Below are 22462 nucleotides of genomic sequence, written 5' to 3'. Positions count from 1 at the left end.
CAGCATCAGTACAGGTGAACCGGGTGTCAGGGACTGAGGGATGCAGGATGCACTACCAATTTGCTATTCCCATCCTTCTATATTGTTAGCCCAAGTGACTCCTCTTCTGGGAAGCCTGTCGGGATTTCCACTGGCTGAAAGAATTGCTCACGATATGGGGAGGTAGTATTGGTCAGGAATGATTTGTGTGTTAGATTCAAATTTCACAGATCACAATCTGACGTGTGCAAACAATGAAAGCAAGATTATGTTAAGTCTGCCCCCATGCCCTCCTTGTTCTCAGTAGGGCAACATTTGACTATGCCATTTTGGAATAACAGCGGGTCTCAAAGTGTGGGTAGCTGGGGGAGGGGAGGAGCCAAAATTTCAGGGGCTTCTGGTTCCAAGGGTGGGGAGATAGTGACAGGACATTGTGTCTTGGCCTGAGAGGAGGTAGGCACCTCAACCCAGTGTCGCTGTATGTTGGATGGGATCTATGCCTGCTGTGTTCAGTCCATGTGCCAAGAACTAATTATAAAGAAAGCCAAATCCTTGCGCTCATGAAGCCCACACTTAAAGGGGAGAGAGACATAAACAAATAACTTCACAAATCAATTTCAGTTACATGTCAGGACGTGTGTTATGAAGTAGAAGAACCCCCTTGCTTAAGCTTCCTTAGCATTGATATAATTCCCTTTTCTTCCTTTTCCTTCTGTTCCCCTTGAAAAATATGAAGGCAACAGAATCAACAGAACTTGATCACTGGAAGTGTGTGAGCCTGGGCATCGCTGGGTCTGTGTCCTCATCTGTCCATGACGGAAATTGATCGGGACTGATGCAGAAAAACCTTATTCCAACCGCAAGACCCCCTCACTGCCTGCCCCTCTCAGCCTCTGTGTCCCTCGAGGATTTTCTAAACTCTTTCTGCATAATTCTCTGTCCCTCTGATGTCATTCAGGTCCCCTAGTCCCCCAGCCCTGTCAAGAACTGAGAGTTCCTGAGGGCAAGATGGAGAGCCAAGATGCAATAGGATGGACCCATTTAGGACCTGAGCTCTGGATTCTAGAGTGGTTTCTCATCTGAGACTGCACAGAGAGGGGCGCACAGAACACAGACACACACACACACACAGACACACACAGACACACAGACACACACAGAAACACAGACACACAGACACACAGACACACACACACACACATAGAGCAAGACCTATCCTCGGGAAAGGAGAGCTAATATGTTTTGTTCTGAGTACTTGGCCTGCATTAAGATACTCAGTCCGCCCAGCAATCCTATGAGATAGGTCTTGTTACGACACCTCCTATACAAATAAGCTAGCTGGGACCCAGAAAGTTAAGCGACTGTTCAAGGGTACATTACTAATTACTATCAGAGCTGGGATTCAAATTTAGATCTTCTAAGTTGAGAGCCCAAGGTCTTACCTTAATCCAGGCTCAGCCCTGCCCAAGCATTTAGTGGGAAAGCCCAGGCCTTTTGAGGTGGCAGTGACCAGGGCTTTGCCCCCACCCAGAGACAAGATGAGGCGCGTCCGCACGCCCCTCAGGGAGGGCTGGGGTGGGGTCGGGGGTGTCCCTTCTGGCCCCCGCACAGCCCATCGCGCAGAAAGCCCCCTGTGCCCTGAGGCGGAAGCGCTTCCTTAGACTTTACAGCAAAGGGAGGAGGAGGCGGGCGCCCTCAGGGACGCTCACTTCCTGCTCCACTGCAGAGTGTGTCCCTCCTGATGACCTAGCCACGGACCTCTCCACCACATGGTAGGCTTTATAAAGTGCTTTTAATGGATTCTTAGAAAATCTCTGTGAGATAAAACATGTTGGAATCATTTTATTCCCACTTGACAGGTGTCGAAACAGAAGCTCAGGGTAAGGAAGAGTCCTGCCCAAGCAAATAATCCGTGAATCCAGATCACAGAGCCGGATCTTGTGATTCTGAATTGTTTCTGTGGCGTGTTTATGTTTAGATTCAAGGGGCCTCCTGAAACAACTCTGCAGGCTGCGTCAGCCTCACGTGGGACAGATATGTCTTTGCACATAGCTGGGTATGACCCAAAATGAGATGCACATCCTTCTAAATTAGGTACTTGCTGAACTTTCGGTGCTGCTGTTAGAGGATAATGCAGGTGATTTGGACGTGTCACAGTCAGAGTCCTTTGGGTTTCCAGGAAAGCGGACAGTAAAAGGTGATGAAAACAGTAAGGGCAAGAGGAATCAGAGAACAGAGGCAAATATTAGAAGACCACGTGGAAGGGAATTAATAAAACAGGAAGTGTAAGATGAAGGAAGAAGAGCGAGTGTGTTGGGTGTGCTGGAGAGGAGAGGCAGCGCGCCGGCCTGTCCTCATCGCTGCAGTGGCTTCCTAACAAGTGGCCTCATCCAGGCAATTCCCCTCTTAAGCCACACAACAGGTGTGGGTAAAATGTGGATCCTTTAACGTTTCCCTGTTGCTCAAATGCCTACAACCACTCCCATCATCCCCAAGAGAAAATCTAAATGCTTCAGGTTAGCAACTCAAGACCCGTCTTCACCTGGCCACCTTCAGACGTGTTCTGACCCATTTCCTCATCCATTTGGCCCGAAGGAGGGAAGGGGAGAGGGCATTTCAGGCTGTGAGAATTGTGCAGCTGACTGCCATGATCACTGCTGAGTGTATTTCTCATCTCTTGGCTGCAAAACACAGTGTCTAAATGAAGCCAACTTTCTTACTGCTAATACAGGAGGGAGTGGATCAGAGAGCAAGCTAGGGACACTCTGCTTCTAGGGTCAGTGTCATTTAGCGCATTCACAATGTCGTGCCACCAACACCTCCGTGTAGTTCCAAAATATTTCCATTAAGCACTTCCTCTCCACTCTGTCCTGTCCCCAGGCCCGGAAGACCACCCACGCACGTTTCCTCTTTATGCAGTTGCTGACTCTGGATGTCCCACAGAAACGGGGTCCTGTAATATGTAGCCTCTTGTGTCTGGATTCTTTCACTGACACGTGTCTGAGGTTCATCCCTTTTGCGTCACGTGTCAGTACTTCACTCCTTTGGTGGCTGAATAATATGCTATTTGTTGATGAAAAAATTAATCTAATGGTCAGTGTAAGAAGAAGTAGAGAATTTCTTTTCAAGCCCATTGGAGGATTAGAACCCAGGAGACAAGCTTTCACAAAGCTCTAAGGACTGTTCCACCCATTAGAGGTCAAAGCTCAAGTTAAGTAAGTTTTTGAGTCAAGGACTCGTACTTCAGATAAGCTACCGACAGTTTCGACAGCCCAGATCTGGACACTGTGACCTCTTACAAAACTCGAAGGAGTGTTGTCCCCTGAGGAGTTACCTTGGGAAAAGTGTTGCTGACATCAAGCAGGCACTCCTGTCTTCTCAGGAGGTCTGGCTGACGCAGACGCACAATGTACACCAAAGGGGGGCGGGCGGCCCTGATGGCAGAGAGAGAATTTAATGTATGAAAAACATTTTTCTTGCTTTGTCTTGAAAGTAAGTTTGTTTCATCACATGCTGTGGGTGGATCTACAGTGTGTTTACCGGGTCCTCTGCTGATTTTCCTTGTTTCCACCCTTTTGCTCTCGTGAATGGTGCTGCTATGAGCCCACAGGTTCGTGTATTTGTTTGAAAACCTGTTTTCATTTCTCCCGAGTACCTACCCAGGGGCGCAGCTGCCGGCTCAGACGGGGACGCTGCGCTTCCCGGTCCGGTCCGGCCAGACGTTTCCCTCAGTGTCTGCGCCGCGTGCACCGCCGCCGGCAATGAACGAGCCTTCCAATCTCTACACGTTCTCACCCTCTTTTGCTTTTTACCTTGTATTCTTTTTTATAGGCATCCTAGTGGTTGTGCTGCAGTAAAATTTCTAAAACATCTGACTTTTTGTAACCACAAAGTCAAAAAAGTCAAAATGGTTAAGAATCTAAGAATTTGCCAGAGACAGAGGGGGACAAGCAAAGCGCCTGGCTGGGAACCTGGCCCAGGTGGCCCCTGAGCCGTCTGTGGACTCCAGGGACGTCTGTGCTCCATGCTGTGCAGACAGCTGGCTAGGGAGCTGGCTGGCCCATGGAGTGTGACCGACGCACCGGCCCCGGGTGAGGGATTGAAACCCTGTCAGCCTCAGCTGTCTGATCTATAGACTGAGCGTTAGTAGCTGTGTCCTCCCCTCCTAAAGGAGCCCAGAGCAGACCAGACCAGACCCAGGTCGATGACCGGAGGGGCTTGAAGCCTGGATCTGCACGTCGGCCTCCTGGTGGCTTTGCGTGAGGACCCTCAGCAGGCCCTCAGGAAATGTTCACTCATAGGAGCTCATAAACAGTTCACCTGGTGCTAAAAAGGACAAGCATTAGACAGCAGTGACAAGTTAGAGGGAAAAAAGTGACAGTGAATATATGTATGTTCATGTATAACTGAAAAGTTGTGCTCTACACTGGAATTTGACACAACATTGTGAAATGATTATAACTCAATAAAACATGGTAAAAAAAGAACAAGCTATGGGCTGTACGTTTTGTTAGCAAGAGGAGGAGACATGAGTTCACGCTGAAGTGAAACATAATGAAAAGGCTAGGAGTCTGCTGAGCGCGGACTCTGTTTTTTTCTGCTACTGGTTGTGCTGAAATGGATCTTTTTACTGCCTCCTGCGTGCGGAGGCCCTGACTCATAAGTGTTTAGAACGTACTTTCTGGGATCCTCATGGGGGCGGTGGTGTCTGGCCAGCTGTGTGAGCTCGGGGCCCCCACCCCCAACATTTCCCACCCCTGCAGGGCCTCATATCTCCCCGGGTCGAAATGCTTCCTCTCCCCTCCTCCTGCCCTGGGGCAAAAATCGTTTCTAAAAAGTTCCCAAGTTGAGGCCACTGTAAGCAGAGAAAAGACAATCACAAAGGAACAAAACACAGGAGTAAGGAGAGCTCTTCCCGCCCTTCAGACACAGGGTCTTTACAACATTCTGTCAGGGCTACTGGAAACCTAGGCCTAGGCTCCACATTCAGCCCCAGTTACTGGGAGCACTGGCTGCTACCAAAGAGAGGCTGCCCCATTCTCCGGAGAAGCTCCCTGGGCCAAACTAAAGCCACTGCCCCTGGGAGCTTGCGCCTCCTGGGGGATGGGACGGCCAGTCTGTGCGTGACTGATGGGGTACAAAGCTGGCGCCTGCCTCAAACCGGGACCCCCTCTGTAGGACAATGCTCCACAGAGAGCACAGCGCCACTCACCTTTTCTTCCTGCCTTCCCCAGCTCCCCGCACTCCCTTCTCCAGAGAGCACCCTCTCCGTAAACCATTTGTGCCCGAACCCCTGTCTCGGGCTCTGCTTTCAAGGAACCCAACCTAAGTGAGCAGCAAAGCCTGAGCTAGTTTGTGCACAGTGACATTCAGCTGAGGGACACACAGTTGCTGAAATTCAGCTCAAACTCTGTGGGCCAAGTTATGCAAAGGTGTAGCTTGCCCTCAATTGCCAAAAGCCACTGATTAGTGTAGACTCAGCCCTGGAAGGTGCTGGGATTTGAAACCCAGGACTCCAGCTTCAGAGCCCCTCACCTCTCAGTCACAGTGTGGTGCCGCCGCCTTATATGAAAATAATACAAGGAAGACGAAGGTGAGAGACAGGAGAGCTGGGTAAGCCGAAAGGTAACTTTTAGACCTGCTCCCACCCAACAGTTACGAACTTAATGAAGACTCTGTTGAAAGACTTATCTTCTGGATGCTTCTCACAGTAAATTGCCAGTCTGAGATTTCATACCCCCTGTCTCACCCACAGACAGTAACATCACCTGCCTGACCACAGTACAGACGCAAAGTCAGGAATTTAACAGGCACATTACCATGATTTACCCTCAGAGCCCCCAGTTCCCCACCTGTCCCCACCATGTCCTTATCGCAGAAGGACCCAGCCCATGAGTTACCTTTAGATGTCACCTCTCCATAGTCTCCTTGAGTCTGGGACCTTTTAAATCCACCTTTGGTTTTCATGACGTTGACTCTTTCAAACACTTAAGCCAGTCGCAGACACGGAGTAGAATAATCCTCAGTTTGGGTTCGTCTGACCCTTCAGGGTTTCCTTCAGGTTTGCCTCCTGGGCGGGAACATCGCACAGGTGAAGCGAGTTCGTCTCACTGCGTCCCATTAGGTAACGTGCAGTCAGTTTCTCCCATCCCTGAATGCTCTCTCTGATCCCTTGATTAAAGGGCTGTCTGCCAGGTTTCTCCACTCTAAAGCTACTCTTTCCCCTCTGTAATTAGTGGATTTTCTGGGGGGTGTTAATTAGGTTTATTTATTTATGTATTTTATTTTTTAATGGAGGTAACTGGGAATTGGACCCAGGATTCCTTGCATGCTAAGCATGGCACTCTACCACTGAGCTATACCCTGCCCCCTAGTAATTAGTGGATATTTTGAGCAGCACTAATCTGAAGCTATGTAAGTATCCTCATCAAATTGAAATTTATCAATTTTTAGATACATATTTATATATATATATCTGTATGTACTCATGCTTTCCTATTTTCTTGAATGACTTACAATCTCATATTATTCTTATGTATTATTATTTATTGTGTTTAAATTGTCCTTGATTTGGTCAATGGAAGCCCCTCAGGCTGGCTTCTGTCCTTTTGACGCGCCCCCTCAATGTTTAACGTTTTCTTCCTTTCTAGCATGAGATGTTCCAGAGTCAGCATGTGCTTTCCCAGCCCTGGAGACAGCATTTCTCTAAGAAGCCCTGGTTCCTTTCAGTGGAAAATGATATTTATAAGCCAAGATTTGTGCACGAAGTGTACTTACTGCTATTAGAGTGTCACTGTTTCTAAAGCATAAGAGTGGAAAGAAACAGGCAATATGTGTATTTATATCTACACACACACACACACACACACACACTCACACAGAAGCACCCATCTGTATCCATCTATCATCTGTCTCTCTTTATCATCTACCTATGTTTTATGGAAAGAAATGGATTGACACTGATACATTCAGTCCCAGTCTCTGACTCCATGGGGTTTATTCTGGTTTCCTCCCTTTCTGAACCAGTGACTCCTTTCTCTGACAGTGAAAAACTTGGCTTCTATGATCCTTAATCTGGTTACCCACTTGATCAATCCCACTTTATGCAGCCAGTTCCCTTTCTACCCACAGATGCCCTCCTCACCGTACTAGGGATCGCCACATCCTATTTGGCTCTGGGTGGTACTGCAGGCCGCCTGAGTGGGCTTTTGGGGTTCCCACACCCATGCCAGCCTGCTGTCTGTGTGGACATCGTCCCCAGCCTATTCAGCCTCTGACTTGGAGCCACTGTTCCTTGCTTAACTGCCCCCACCCTGCAGTGTGAGGCTGCCAAAGACCCTCTGTGGCCTACCTACTGGTTTAGGATTGGATTATCAAGGAAGGTGGGGCAAGGCAAGGGAGGGAAAGAGGAGGGAAGGGTCAGAAAAGGGAAAGGAAGAACCCTGTGTAGCTTCTGATACCAACTGAAAATGACCAGTGCTTGTAGCCATTCTCCCCAGTCAACTGTCCAATCAACCAGCTTTTATTTCACATTCATTGTGTTAAGACAGCTGGAAGTTGGGGATGGAATACAAAGAGGTGTGAAGAAAATATGTGTCCAAAACAGGTAGATTTAAACTATGAACATACTTTCTAAGCAGTGGATGAAGTCCCAGTGCTGTAACTCTTACCTATTTAATACATCAGATTGGTTCCACCCACCAGTGATTGTGACGGTCAAAGCATTTAGTCACTGAGTCTCCCCGATTCAGTGGTGCGCGTTCCCCCTAATGTGAACAAAGGCAGCAGATAAGACTTCTGCAAAGAGATGTTTATTGACTTGCTCAATAGAATATTTAATTCAGAATCTTCAAAAAAATCTGTGATCTAAATGTCACTACTTCAGTCACCACTGCAATTCTTGTTTTCATTAAATTTTGTTGAAAAAACTGTTGAGAAATTTTCATTCTTGATCAGTGCTCCAGAGGAGTAGATGGTACTAACTGGGGGTGGGTGGAGATGGTCCTGTGAGAACTTGGGAAGCTGAGTCTACGTATCTGGCCCTTCCTAGTCACCTCCTTCATGTGACACAACATACAACACTCCCCGTAGACCCTGAAAAGGCTCAATGAATGTACAGGATCCGTGATCATCCAACAAGGCAGCGGGTGAGGCCCATTTTCATTTCTGGGTTTTCTCACAAAGTCAGTCCAGGTCTCTGGTGCTCTGGGACGCGGCTTCCTTGCAGAACAACACCCAGGTCCTTAGGGAAAGTCAGGCTTCATTTAAGGTTCCGTCTCTGGGCACAACTTTTAAAATGATGGGTTTTTTTGGGTGCATAAGGCCTTGAGTGCCTAATTCCAGGGGGATCTGCAACAATTAAACAAGCGCATGAGAACCAATTAATGAAGCATCACCAAGAAGCAAAGTAGACAAGATACATTAGGGACAATGATGCTTTACAAACACATAAAAGCTAACTTTCAGCAGCCTATATCTTTGATTTTTTTAAACTACTAATTCAATGTGTTTAACAGATAAAAGGGCAGTCAGTCTATTGGTAGTGCCTTGATTGAATTTTAATAGTTTATGTCTTTCAGAGAATTGTTCAATTTAACATAAACTATATGGGCATAAATGTGTTTCCCATACTCCTTTCTTATCCTAATAACGGTAGAATTAAAAAAAAATTTTTGACAGTGCTTTTGGTGGGGGAAGGGAGGTAACTAGGTTTATTTATTTATTTTCTTTCTTTAAATAGAGTCACTAAGGACTGGCCCAGGGCCTTGCGCATGCTAAGCATACACCTGCCACTGAGCTGTGTCTCACCCCCTTATCCTCTTTGAAAATTAAAAAAAATTTTCACTTTTACTGAGATATAATTGATGTACAGCAGGGCATAAGTTTATGGCATATAGCATAGTGATCTACTTATAAATATCGTGAAATTACTACCATAATAAGTTTTGTGAGCATTCATTATCTCATATAGACAGAAAAAGGGAAAAAAAACCAAACCATTGTCTTCCATGTGTGGGAACTCCTAGTATCTCCTCTCTTACACTGCACAGATGTTAACTACAGCCATCATGTGGTACATTACATCCTGCTCCGTGTTTATTCTATAATCAGAAGTTTGTAACTTTTGACCACGTTCATTCAATGTCCCCTCCTATCTCTGATCCTGTATATTTATTCTATAAGCTGTGTCAAAAGTGGATAGTGAGAGGATTCATCCATCATTCACTCCACAGAATAGCTCTTGAGCGCCTATTCTGTACCAGACTTGATCCAAAAGTCAGGTTGGCCTGTGTTCTTTATTGATTTAGAATTTAAATAAAAATGCTCAATTTTAAAAAATGTACCAGGTTCTTAGACATTATGGCAAAATATCTTGAAAAATGATGTACAGGTATTTTGTATGTGTCAGCTTACAAGGTAACCCTGAGTATGTACTACACGTTTTAATTTTATGGGCCATCCTCAACTTGTAAAGAGGCCAGCCCCCTCTCTGAGTTGGACCCCGTCATTTTCATGGTGGAAAGAAGGCATGGTGAAGCATTACGCCCGTTGTTTTCAACATCTCCTGGCTCCCAAGTGCAGGGCAAATGGTAAACTTCTGACGGCCTACAGCGTTTTGCCTGATATTTTAGACCCATTCTCACTCAGTCACTTCTTCAGAGTTGGGGGAAACAACAGAGTGACCTTCTAACGTCCGGTGACAGAAGGGAAAGCGAAACGTCACGGAGGGGAGAAGCCCCAGCCTGCGGGTGACTGGGTGCAGCTTGCTGGGAGCGTCTGCCCCTCCCAGATGTGCCAGGGGCCCCGGTTCTCTCAGGGGTGAGTCCCATGTCTGGACATGATTACAGGACTGCCTCACAGGTGCCCCAAAACAAAATGGAAACCATCTCTTTCCTCCTCGTCCCTGAGAAAGCCTGTCCACGTGGAGCAGCTGCTTATTAACTGCACGGGTCCTGACACAGACCTTGTTGTAGGGCCGGGCTTCGTACCAGTCAATGGCGACTGTCCTTTGTGCTCTTCAGAGGAGAGAAAGCAGATCTTTCTAGAAGTATTACACCTTGGTATTTTAGAATTTCAAAGGGCATGCATACATTTCCCTGCAGACAGACGGATACCCACAAATCCCAGAAATACACAAATGTCATTTGTTAAATTTTAGAAGTTCAAACTGCTCAAATGTTTGTGTGCAAGAACTCTAAGTCAACAGCCAGTCACTCCTTTAGCATTTACTGGATGACTGCAAGGCACCACTGGAAGTTTATGAAATGAATAAATGGAGGGGATAGAGTTCAAGACATTTTCGGTAGAAAGAAGACAGAAAGCCAAGCTGGACTGTTCAACAACGCAGTCTTAAGTTAGGCGGTAGGACCCATGAGGTCAGCCTGTGTGAACTAATAAGAGAACATAGGGAGAGTGGGCTTTGACTAGATGGGGGAGGGCTCCATGGAATGGGCTTGGGGACTGAACTAGAACTGAAGGGTGAGAACAGAATGGTGGGGGCGTAGAGAGAACACACATGGACTTATTATTGGAATGCAAAGGGAGCCCAGCCTGATGGCAGCAGGACTCCTGGAAGGTGAGGGGGACTGTGGGAGTCCTTCACATCTGGCAGAAATGCTTTCAATCAGGGTTTCTCCCCACAGCAGAATCTCCAGGGGTGTTTTGAATGTCACCCTGGGAGAATTATTTTAGGATGCCTCAGACGTCCTAGGCAACAGAATTTGTAAAGGACCACAGATTTTCCTTGTGCAAGCAGTGGCTGAGAAGCACTGTCAGGAGAGCTTCTGGAAGTTCTGCTGGAGAAGCATGTTGCTGAAAAGTCACGACGTGGTAATGACTGCCCTCAGGACTGTGCACGCACTTCCCCTTCTCTCAAGGGGACTTGAGTCCAAATGTAAATTGTTGCTCAAGTTCAATGGACTGCATCTAATGCTGTCACACTAACTTCATTGACTCTAGATGACCTTTACAGTTGAGACTTATACAGCCACAGACGTAGCCCTCCAGAGCTGATGGACAGTCAGAAGCTCAACAGCTCCAAATAGATCTCTGCCTAGTAGAACAAATGATTCTCTGAATAGATCACATTCCTAGATATATACAGAGAGACCCCTCTGTTAAAACAAAACTCCCAATAAAACATTGTTAACGCAGATAGGAAACTCTCTGACCTGTGTTTCTTCGCAAGGTTTGAAGGAGAAGTTCTGCAGGACTTTGGCGAGCGCAAGTTTCATGCTCATCATAGCAAACCTCATGCCGATGCAGTTTCGGGGTCCAGTTCCAAAAGGCAGGTATGTGTAAGGATTTATGCTGTCCTGGTTCTTCTTGCTGAACCTGGATCCACAACAGTAGATGAAACAGGTTAATGAGACATAAGAAACACAAGAGCTCCTGGTGAGGTTTTAACTGAAACTCTCAACCAGTAGCATTAGGGGTCATGTTGTGGGCTAGTCATTCATCCTGCTGTGGTTAATGTGTTGTGAGGAAAGAAAGGTCGGCTCCTGACCCTTCCCATCCCCTCTACCCTGTAAGAGCTCCCAGTCTTGCTGGGGAGATGAGATGAAGGCTGTTTAAAGAAAATTGATCTTTAAACACTTAAACTACAGTCATGGAGGTGAGATGTTCATGCTGTGTAAGTCAAGCAGGAAATGAGACTGACTAAAGGAAATGTGGGTTCTTGTCTCCATGTACACTTGTGTTGGTCACATGCTCATGGAGGAAGGAAGGAGAAGTGTCTCTGAGAATTCAAATTGTTATTTTTCTTGTATTTCATATCCTACCTCCTCCCCTCCCCTTGTGTCACTGTCTGTCTCTCCGTCTTTCTCTTTCCCACACACAGAAGGTACTTAGTTCAGATTACACTACCCTAATCACTGGTGTCCTTGTCTGTCTGTTCCATTAGCCTACAAATTCCTTGGTGCTTAGACTCAGTTTCATTCAACTTTGACTCCTCAGTATTTGAATATATTAAGGAAAAATGTGGATTTGTGGAAACTGATATTAGCATCGTGTTTACGTATATTTTAAAGAGGCCCTATTTACAAACATCCTGTAATATTTATAGGCAATATGACTTAAAATAATGTGGGGGCACAGAGAAGAGTAGCAGGAGCATGTGGATGGGCAGCTGACACGGGCTGCTGCTGGCTGGGCAGGGAAGGGGCACATGTGCCGCATCAGCCTCCTGAGGGAGAAGGGAGCTGGCCCAGCTCTGCAGCCACGGACAGCACCGGGGAACCTGTGGGCATCTCTGTCCTCAGTGAGGCTGCTTGAACCACCAGGACCTCTAGGTCCTCAGCCTGAACCCTCACATTAATGCTAGAGGAAATGACAGTCAATGTTTCATAAAATGGAAATGGGGGAAGGTTGGTGGTGAATTCGGAGAAATATAGAGAACAGATAGAAAATCTTAAAGGAAATAAAAAAGCCTGTACACATAAAATAAGATAGTGCTTAGGTAAATTATGACATACACATGCAAAGACATATACACAGAATGTTATTTAGAGTTTACCATTAAATCAAGTAATCCGTACAAAACCAAATTAGCTATAATGCCCTTCTAAGTGTGAAGAATCCATATATGCAGAATATCATACGAGAATATTGTGAAAAACTGCATGGAACCAAAATGGATAACCTAGGGCAGATGGACAAATTTCTGGAAACATACAGTCCACCAAGACTGAACCAAGAAGAAACTGACCACTTGAACAAACCGATCACTATAAATGAAATTGAATTAGCAATAAAAAACCTCCCTACAAATAATAGTCCAGGACCACCCGGCTTCACCAGGGAATTCTACCAAACATACAAAGAAGAACTCATCCCAGTCCTCAAACTCTTCCAGAAGCCACAAAGTCACTCTATGAAGCCACCATCACTCTGATACCAAACCAGGCAAAGACACCACCAAAAAAGAGAATTACAGACCATTAACACTGATGAATGTAGATGAAAAGTCCTTGCCAAAATATTAGTAAATAGATTCCAGCAGCACATAAAAAAGATTATACATCATAATCAATTGGGGTTCATCCCAGGGACACAAGGATGGTTCAACATATGCAAATCAATCAATGTAATACATCACATCAAGAAGAGAAAGGACAAAAACCACATGATCATCTCAATAGATGCAGAAAAAGCATTTGATAAAATTCAACACCCATTTATGATAAAAACTCTCACCAAAGTGGCTATGGAGGGAACATATCTCAACATAATAAAAGCTACAGCCACCATAGTACTCAACGGTGAATAACTCAAAAGTTTCCCACTAAAATCTGGGACAAGACAAGGATGCCCACTATCACCACTCCTATTCAACACAGTCTTGGAAGTCCTAGCCACAGCAATCAGGCAAGAGAGAGAAATAAAAGGGATCCAAATTAGAAAAGAAGAGGTAAAATTGTCAGTATATGCCAATATCATGATACTATATATAGAAACCCCTAAAAGGTCCACACAAAAACTACTAGAGCTGATCGAAGAATTCAGCAAGGTAGCAGGTTATAAGATTAACGTTCAAAAATCACTTGCATTTCTTTACACTAATGATGAATCAACAGGAAAAGGAAGTAAAGAAGCAATCCCCTTTAAAATAGCACTCAGAATAATAAAATACCTAGGAATAAATCTAACCAAGGAGGTGAAAGGCTTCTACACAGAAAACTATAAACCATTGATGAAGAAAATTAAAGAAGACTTTAAAAAATGGAAAGATATCCCATGCTCTTGGATTGGAAGAATCAATATTGTTAAAATGGTCACATTGCCCAAGGCAATCTACAGGTTTAATGCAATCCCTATCAAATTACCCAGGGCATATTTCACAGAACTAGAACAAGTTGTAACAAAATTTATATGGAGCCATCAAAGACCTAGAATTGCCAAAGCATTACTGAAGAGAAAGAAAGAGGCTGGAGGAATAACTCTACCAGACTTCGGAGAATACTATAGAGCTACAGTCATCAAGACAGCATGGTATTGGTACAAAAAAGAGACATATGGACCAATGGAACAGAATAGAGAGCCCAGAATTGAACCCACAAACTTTTGCTCTACTAATCTTTGAGAAAGGAGGCAAGAAGATACACTGGAATAAAGACAGTCTCTTCAGCAACTGGTGTTGGGAAAACTGGACAGCAGCATGTAAAGCAAGGAAACTAGAACACTCCCTTACACCACACATAAAAATAAACTCAAAATGGATCAAAGACTTAAACATAAGACAAGATACAATAAACCTCCTAGAGGAAAATATAGGCAAAACATTATCTGACATACATCTCAAAAATGTTCTCCTAGGGCAGTCTACTCAAGCAACAGAAATAAAAGCAAGAATAAACAAATGGGACCTAATGAAACTTACAAGCTTCTGCACAGCAAAGGAAACCATAAGTAAAACAAAAAGACAACCTACGGAATGGGAGAAAGTTTTTGCAAATGAAACCGACAAAGGCCTGATCTCCAGAATGTATAAACAGCTCATACGACTTAATAAGAAGAAACAAACAACCCAATCCAAAAATGGGCAGAAGACCTAAAGAAGCAATTCTCCAAGGAGGACATACAAATGATCAATAGGCACATGAAAAAAATGCTCAATATCACTAATTATCAGAGAAATGCAAATCAAAACTACAATGAGGTCTCACCTGACACCAGTCAGAATGGCCATCATTCAAAAATCCACAAATGAGAAATGCTGGAGAGGCTGTGGAGAAAAGGGAACCCTCCTGCACTGCTGGTGGGAATGCAGTTTGGTGCAGCCACTATGGAAAACAGTGTGGAGATTCCTCAAAAAACTAGGAATAGACTTACCGTATGACCCAGGAATCCCGCTCCTGGGCATATATCCAGAAGGAACCCTACTTCAGGATGACACCTGCACCCCAATGTTCATAGCAGCACTATTCACAATAGCCAAGACATGGAAACAGCCTAAATGTCCATCAACAGATGACTGGCTAAAGAAGATGTGGCATATTTATACAATGGAATACTATTCAGCCATAAAAACCGACAACATAATGCCATTTGCAGCAACATGGATGCTCCTGGAGAATGTCATTCGGAGTGAAGTAAGCCAGAAAGAGAAAGAAAAATGCCATATGAGATCTCTCATATGTGGAATCTAAAATTAAAAACAAACAAAAACAACCAAAACAGAAATACCAAACAGAAATAGACTCATAGACATAGAATACAAACTTGTGGTTGCCAAAGGGGTTGGGGGTTGGAAGGGACAGACTGGGATTACAAAACATAGAATAGATAAACAAGATTATACTGTATAGCACAGGGAAATATGTACAAGATCTTCTGGTAGCTCACAGAAAAAAAAATGTGACAGTGAATATATATATATATGTCCATGTATAACTGAAAATTGTGCTCTCCAGTGGAATTTGACACAACATTGTAAAATGACTGTAACTCAGTAAAAAAAAAGTTAAAAAAAAGAATCTATATAAGCATAGAAACATGTTCATAAAGACATGTATTACATATCGATGAGGCTTATGTTAAAATGTTAGGAATTCAGTTGGCTATAATTTTCTTTTTTCTAGTCTACAGTTTGTATAATTTTGACTCACTGAACTCTCTTGTAAAGAGAAAAAGATTCTAACAATAAAAAGACGTACAAATAAATGATTGCCTAATCACACATTTGTCACCTATAAGAGTTCTCAGAATTTGCAAGCACCCAAAAGGGTCAGGGTGGGTTCCTTTCCCCAGGGTCTCGTACCTTTCGGGACGGAACTCCTCAGGCTCTGTCCAAAGTGCTGGGTCTTTGTGAAGAGCGTAGACTGGCACCATCACCACTGTCCCTTTGGGAATGAACACCCCATTGATTTCCACATCTTTCTTACAGACCCTCTCCAGTCTCCCAGCAAGTGGGAATATTCTGAGAGTTTCGTTCACCACCATGTCAAGATACTCCATCTGTCGCAGGCCATCGTAGGTGGGGGGCGCCTGGAAAGAAAGAAATTACTTTTGACACATCGAGTCTTGGGATCAACTTTCAGCTCAGTCTATGAAGTACTATTGAAATGTTAGGTGCTCCGAAGAATAATTTACACTGGTAAAGGACCTTAACAGTTATAGACATTTTAATATCTCTCATGGCCTTTGACCTGCTTAGTGGCTCTTTGAGATGCATGGAGTAGGTATGACAATGGGAGACCATTGAGACCATCCCCTAAATAGGGCCTGAAATCTTGCACATTACCCTGCAGTGATTTTTCTTTCTTATTAAAAAAAATGACTAATAGAATATGACTCTGTTAAGTGAATGTTGAAATTATCATTTCGTTTTAAAAGGAAGGCACACATCTCTACCAAGGAAAAGGTTATGTGTGAAATAACAATTTCCCTCTTTAACATAAAGTTTCTAAGTTGAAAACTCCTAATCACTAATTCTAATGAATTTCTAATGATCACTATTCTAATGAATATACATATACAATTTGAAAAGATTATATAATCTAAAATCCCTATAAATAATTTGGGGAGAAAAGGGTTCCTTTCTGGACCAAATATGCAAAAGAAGGGTAAGATGGATGCTCCAGGGGACATACTTTCAGACCTAGGGGAAGTTACCCAAGGGTCAGGACCCCGCCCTCAGCCCCGCCCTCCGTTGCTGGAGCAGTCTCCTATTGTCACTGAAGTTTTGACTGCAAGGTCTGAGGGTCTAAACAAGCCTCTCCAGCCCCAGAGGCCAGATCTCCTAACAATTCCAGTTTTGGCAGAGATCCGACAACAGTGAGGCTGACGTGTGGCTGCCACATGGTGTTATATTTTAGAGGCAATATCGTAAAGGGTAAGAACTGCTCAGGAGCCAGGGACCCCCTGGCTCAGAGCTTGGCTTTTTCTCCACTGGGTGCACGACTAGTGTAGGCAAGGATTCCATCTCTCGGCAGCTCAGTTTTCTGACGTGTCACACGGAGATAATTCGAGCTGACACGTCACAGGGCTCTGTGGCAGAGACACTCACTGCTCACCCAGTGTCCACGTGGTCCCCACATTTCCCAGCCCACCTGAAGTTAGGGAAACCAGCGTTCAGTGAGCAGCTGTCAAGTCCCTTATCCCCAGACAACAAGACCTCATGTTCCAGACAACGCAGCTACAAGACTGGAGCCTTGTAGTGGATCCTCTTAGTCAGTATCCCTGAGTAACTCTGGATCCGAGCTCCCCACTCCCATCCTCCACTACTCATCCGTGTGGGACTTGTAAATGTGGGAATATACCTTTGCTCTGAAAGCCCCTGAGATTTGAGGGTTCATCTGTTACTGAGGCATAACTTAGCCTCTCTTGACTTAAAACACAATTTTAGGAAGATTAGATTCATTTTAAATGGAAAGCATTCAGAGCATACACATACAGTAAAAAGCAAACGATCATTAGCATCGTGGTCATTATAAGCATTATTGTAAAGGAGAACACAAGACTTAACCAACTAAAGGTCTCTTAGTGACCTTTTCACATTCTTGTAGTTAAAAAAAAATCTCAATACGGGGTTAACAGAGAAGAAGGATTATCTCTAATTTAAGTCAGCCCTACACTGTATCCTTATCTTGTATTTAAATGAACCAGGACTCTGAAATGTCATAAAACTTGTCCAAAAGCACAGTCATGAGTCAAACTCATGTCTTCTATTTCCTACCCTATGCACTCTGTGGTGACAAGGTTCCTCCTCATCTGCAGTTTACCCAGGGTGGGAGATTGAATTGATAGTCCCAATTCTCCACCCCTTCCTGTGTCCCTGCCTTTGCCATCTAACTTTGTGGTGCCCTCGCTTTCTGACTCTGGGGTTGACCAGCTTGTCTGAGACAGTGGAAAGTTTCCTAAGTGTGCTGCAAGCAAAGGTTTGAAGGCACCCACATGAGTGGGTTTCTTTCTCCTGCCACCTACCACTGCCCTGAGAAGCAGACATGGGGGGTACGAGGGACGCGTGGGACACGTGTGCAGTTGAGTGAGCGCAGCCAGCTTAGCCAATCACCCTAGACCAGCCAACACCCAGACCAAATCAAGTCAAGCCTCATCAACAGGTAACTAAGCAGACACTAGAGCAGTAAATGCTTATAGCTCGATGTACTGAGGTTTTGTCATTTTTACTTGGCATTATCCTGACATCTGATTTGGCAGGACCAGCATGTTTTCCGAAGTACTTACACTGCTGTGAGTAGCACATACACCTATGTTTCTCCTGTCGTTTTGCACTCCTTAAATCTTTCCTCAGTAGTGTGGGTAAAAGATTTCGTGCTCACGATTTTCGCAAAAATCTCTTAAGAAGTCAAGAGGAGGTGTTCTCTCTGAGGCTTCACCTTACCCGCCCCGTTCAGGCACCATCCGCTCACCTTTTTGGGGAAAGTCGCATCGATCTCCTCCTGCAGCTTCTGCTGGACATCGGGGTGCGTGGCCAGTTCATACATAATGAAGCAGAGAGAATTGCCAGTGGTCTCGTAGCCAGCAAAAATAAAGGTAATGCCTTGGGCCACTATTTCTAGGTCAGTCAGAGCTAAAAGGAGAGGAGAGCCATTGTAGGTGAAGGACAGCAACATAAAATATCACAGTTAAGATGATCAGAAATCCAAATGAAACTGCCAAACCCCTAGGGAAAGAAATGTAAAAGCAATTCAAAGTCACACTGAGAATTGTTTGCACTCTCATGTCCTCCTTCAAGTAGCAGAAATCAAAACAAAACAAAACAACAACAAGAATTGTCTTAATCCCATTTTTGTGCCTGTCTGTACTAATCCTGGCCCCTGCATCTGGTGATGCCAGAATCAACAAAAAGCCAGAAGAGTTCTGATTGACTGTGGTCTCATCAAGGGCGTTAAAATAGCAGAATAAAGACTGTGTCCATAAAAGGACATTGAAAAATAGAGCCCTGTGAATGGAATTAGCAATGCTGATTCAGTCATGGCCTGAGTGTCACCTTTCTCGGTACATGTCCTCTCTCTCTGTCCCCCTGTGCGCCCAGCAAACAGCCCTTGTGATGATACATTTCTCTCCCTTTCATTTTCTCCTGAGGGAAACCGAGCACGGTCAGGCTCTGATCTTTCTGATGGGACTGGACTAGGACCTTTACATACTCAGAGCACTCAGATCAAGGTGGTATCTGCCCCAGCCATGGATCCACACAATAATGATAAGAAAAAGACTGTTAAAAGGGTCTACGGGATTTGATTTCCCAATGATGATACCTCTGATGGTAATTGAGCAAATTCAACTCTCAAAGTTACCGTCCCAGTTTTCACAACCCCCCAGGATAAAGTGTAGAGCTGTGCCATCTAATATGTAGAGAGTTAAATTTAAATTGATTAAAAGTAAATACAGTGTAGCATTCAGTTCTTTTGTGCTGCTAGCTACATGTCAGGTGCTCCATAGGCACGTAAGTCTAGTAGTTACTATATTGAATAGGTGCAGATATAGAATATTCCTTTATCACGGAAAGAGGTACTGTAGTATATATGAGAATATATAAATAGATTGATATAGATGTACACATATTCTAGATACATTTATAGTGGTGTGCTGTCATCAGCTCACCTGCGCTTAAAAACAAATTGTTAAAAATTCAAGAATTTTGTGAGATGCTTGTCAAACCATTGGTGGCTTAAAATTGACCACAGGAGAGTATTCATGCTATGGAATACACTACATATCAGGACATTCTTATTTGAGAGAGAGAGAAGCTGTTCACATCATTGAATATGGATAGATACTTTCAGGGAGAAAATAAATAAAATAGAGATTAAAAATTGAAAAGATTACTAAAATCAAGTGTTGGTTTTTTGAAAATGTAAACAACATTAATGAAGCTTTAGCCAGGTTCACCAAGAAAAGAGAGAGCACCTAAAAAACCAAAATAAGAAATGAAAGAGGAGAAATAACATCTATACAACAGAGATAAAAAACCATCAGAGAATAGTATGGACAGTTATGTGCCAACAAATTGGACGCTCTGGAAAAAAGGGACAAGTTTCTAGAAACACACAGCCTGCCAAGACTGAGTCAATCAGAAACAGACAATTTGAACAGACCATTCACTAGAAGTGAAATTGAACGTGTAATTAAAATACTCCCAGCAAAAAAAAAAAAAAGTCCAGGACCAGGTGGCTTCACAGGGGAATTCTACCAAACATGTAAAGAAGAAATCATAGCTATCCTTCTCAAACTGGTCCAAAAAAACTGAAGATGAGGGAACACTACCAAATCCATTCTGCAGTGGCCACCATTCCCTTGATCCCCAAACCACACAAGACACTACCAAAATAGAACATTACAAGCCAATAGCATTGATGAATACAGATGAAAAAATCCTCAACAAAATAATAGCAAACTAAATCAGAAAATGCATAAAAATAATCACACATCTTAATCAAGCTGGACTTATTCCAGGGTCACAAGGATGGCTGAACAGTCACAAACCAATCATTGTGATACACCACATTGACAAAAGGAAGGCTAAAAATCACAGCATTATCTCAACGGCTGCGGAAAAAGCACTTGACAAAATTCCCCTCGTTTATGATTAAAGCTCTCATCAACGTGGGTACAGAGCAAACTTATCTGAAAAGAATAAAGGCCATTTGCAACAAACCCACAACCAACATAATATGCAACTGTGAATCTGAACGCGTTCCCACTGAATTCAGGAAGAAGGCATGGTTAGTTTCAAGCTGACCATAGTTTGACAAACATTTCACAACATTCATGAATCTTTAACAAGTGCATAATATTTTTATCCACATAGTATTTGTCTTTTTACTTTATGTTTCTGGCATTTCATTATTAGCATATAGACATGCAACTGATTTCTGTCTATTAATCTTGATCCTGCAACTGTTAGAGCAGGCAGACAGCTAGGTATGAGCAAAGAAAGGGGGACACAGACCAAATGGCAGGAATTAGCCAGAAAGGAGGGGCTCAGACCAAATGCAGGAAACCACACATCATGTAAGCAGCAGGGATCCTTGGGCAGAGAAAGAAAAGCAGGAACTTTGGGACTGATAAGGGATCCTGCTTTTTGGGATGACAAGTGTCCTGGAGAAGAACAAAGAGAGGTGAGAAAAGGCAGGAATTTAGTGTCAGAATGTAACCTTTTGCTCATTATGCCCTCATTTCAATAAAATTGCCTTGCAGATCAGAAGTCTCCATCAAGCCGAGATGCCATGACATTTCTGATCCAGACTAAATAAGGACAAAAATCCCTCTTCCCTTTGGGAAGATGGAGTTGGTATGACAATCAGGGAATATGACCCCAAACCCCTCCCTCCCCAGTGAATATTCTGCCCATTTATTTTTACACCCTATGTAGCTAACTTGCCAAAGAGACTCAGGGCAGCCGCTCCCCTGAGCCTGCCCGCTCTCCCCTGAGAGTGTGCTGTCCATCCTTTAATAAAGCCTCACTTTACCTTTTTTTAACCACTAAGTCTTGTCTCTGAATTCTTTCTGGGACGGGACAGGAACCTGGAACACCAGTTGCATCCATCGGCAGCACAACCTTGCTGAATTCATTTATTTGTTGTAATAGGTTTGGGGTAGAGAACTTGGAGTTCTTGTATGAAGTACCATGTCATCTGCAAATAGTGACAGTTTTACCTCTTCCCTTCCCATCTGCATTCCTTTGTCTGATTTTTTTTTTTTTGGTCTGACTGCTACGGCTACAACTTCCAATACTATGTTAAACAGAAGTAGCCAAAGTAGACATCCTTGCCTGGTAACCCTAGTAACAATGAGCACTCCTAGATCTTAGATCTGGATTTCTACACACCATTTCTCACTAACAGGCACCAGAACTCCTTGAAAACCAGCTCATGGAAATCAAAGAGAAACCTGGCAAGTCTCGCATCAGAAAATGAAGGTCTCAGAAAATGACAGATACAAAGGATACACGATGCTCCATGCTATCGTGGTGGATGTACCTCGTCACGCATTTGTCAAAACCCGCAGACTGCACAACACCAAAAATGAAACCTAATGTAAACTACGGACGCCAGGCGGTAATGGTGTGCGACTGCACGTGCACTGCCTGTCACAGGCGTAGCCCTCCGCGGTGCTCTTTTGATGACGGCAAGGCCGCGTGCGGGCTGGGGCAGGGTGTATATTGGAAATATTTGTATTTTCCACGTGATTTTGCTGTGAACCTAACTGCTCTAAAAACAGTCTATTGAAAAGAAAAAACATTTTAAAAAGAAGAAAAGGAAAGGATACAGGAGCCCACTTGAAAAAGCTCCAGTGGAAAACCTGAGAGAATCTGAGACTCAAAACAAAGACGGATGGGCTCACACAGGCACCTCCCGTCTGTGAGGCCCACTGCTGTCCATGGCGGCGCACCGCTAATAAATAACTTTTCTAGTCTTGTCCTTCATCTCTGGTAAATTCTTTCACCAACCCGTGAGTGCGTCACGGTGTCACCCGTCTCCCACCGAGTTGTGTGTTGCCACAATTTGGTGCCCCAGGCGGT

The 22462-nt window shown here is 44.1% G+C and overlaps 1 protein-coding gene across 1 annotated transcript in view; it reads right to left on the bottom strand.

The window, feature by feature from the left end:
* Positions 1 to 7785: 7785 nt before the first annotated feature.
* The window catches only part of LOC105077037 (cytochrome P450 3A24-like), a 44521-nt gene continuing 29844 nt past the window's right edge, over positions 7786 to 22462 (bottom strand). The window contains exons 10-13 of the mRNA XM_074345749.1: positions 18348 to 18508; positions 15737 to 15963; positions 11151 to 11313; positions 7786 to 8328 (exon numbers count right to left, since the gene is read on the bottom strand). Coding sequence (XP_074201850.1) covers positions 8233 to 8328; positions 11151 to 11313; positions 15737 to 15963; positions 18348 to 18508 — 647 coding nt within the window. The 3' untranslated portion in view covers positions 7786 to 8232. The remainder of the gene's footprint in view (positions 8329 to 11150; positions 11314 to 15736; positions 15964 to 18347; positions 18509 to 22462) is intronic.

Source organism: Camelus bactrianus, chromosome 18 (assembly GCF_048773025.1).
Source record: "Camelus bactrianus isolate YW-2024 breed Bactrian camel chromosome 18, ASM4877302v1, whole genome shotgun sequence".
Lineage (NCBI taxonomy): Eukaryota > Metazoa > Chordata > Mammalia > Artiodactyla > Camelidae > Camelus > Camelus bactrianus.
Note: the sequence above shows the minus strand (reverse complement) of the source record. Positions and strands in the feature narration are given on the sequence as shown.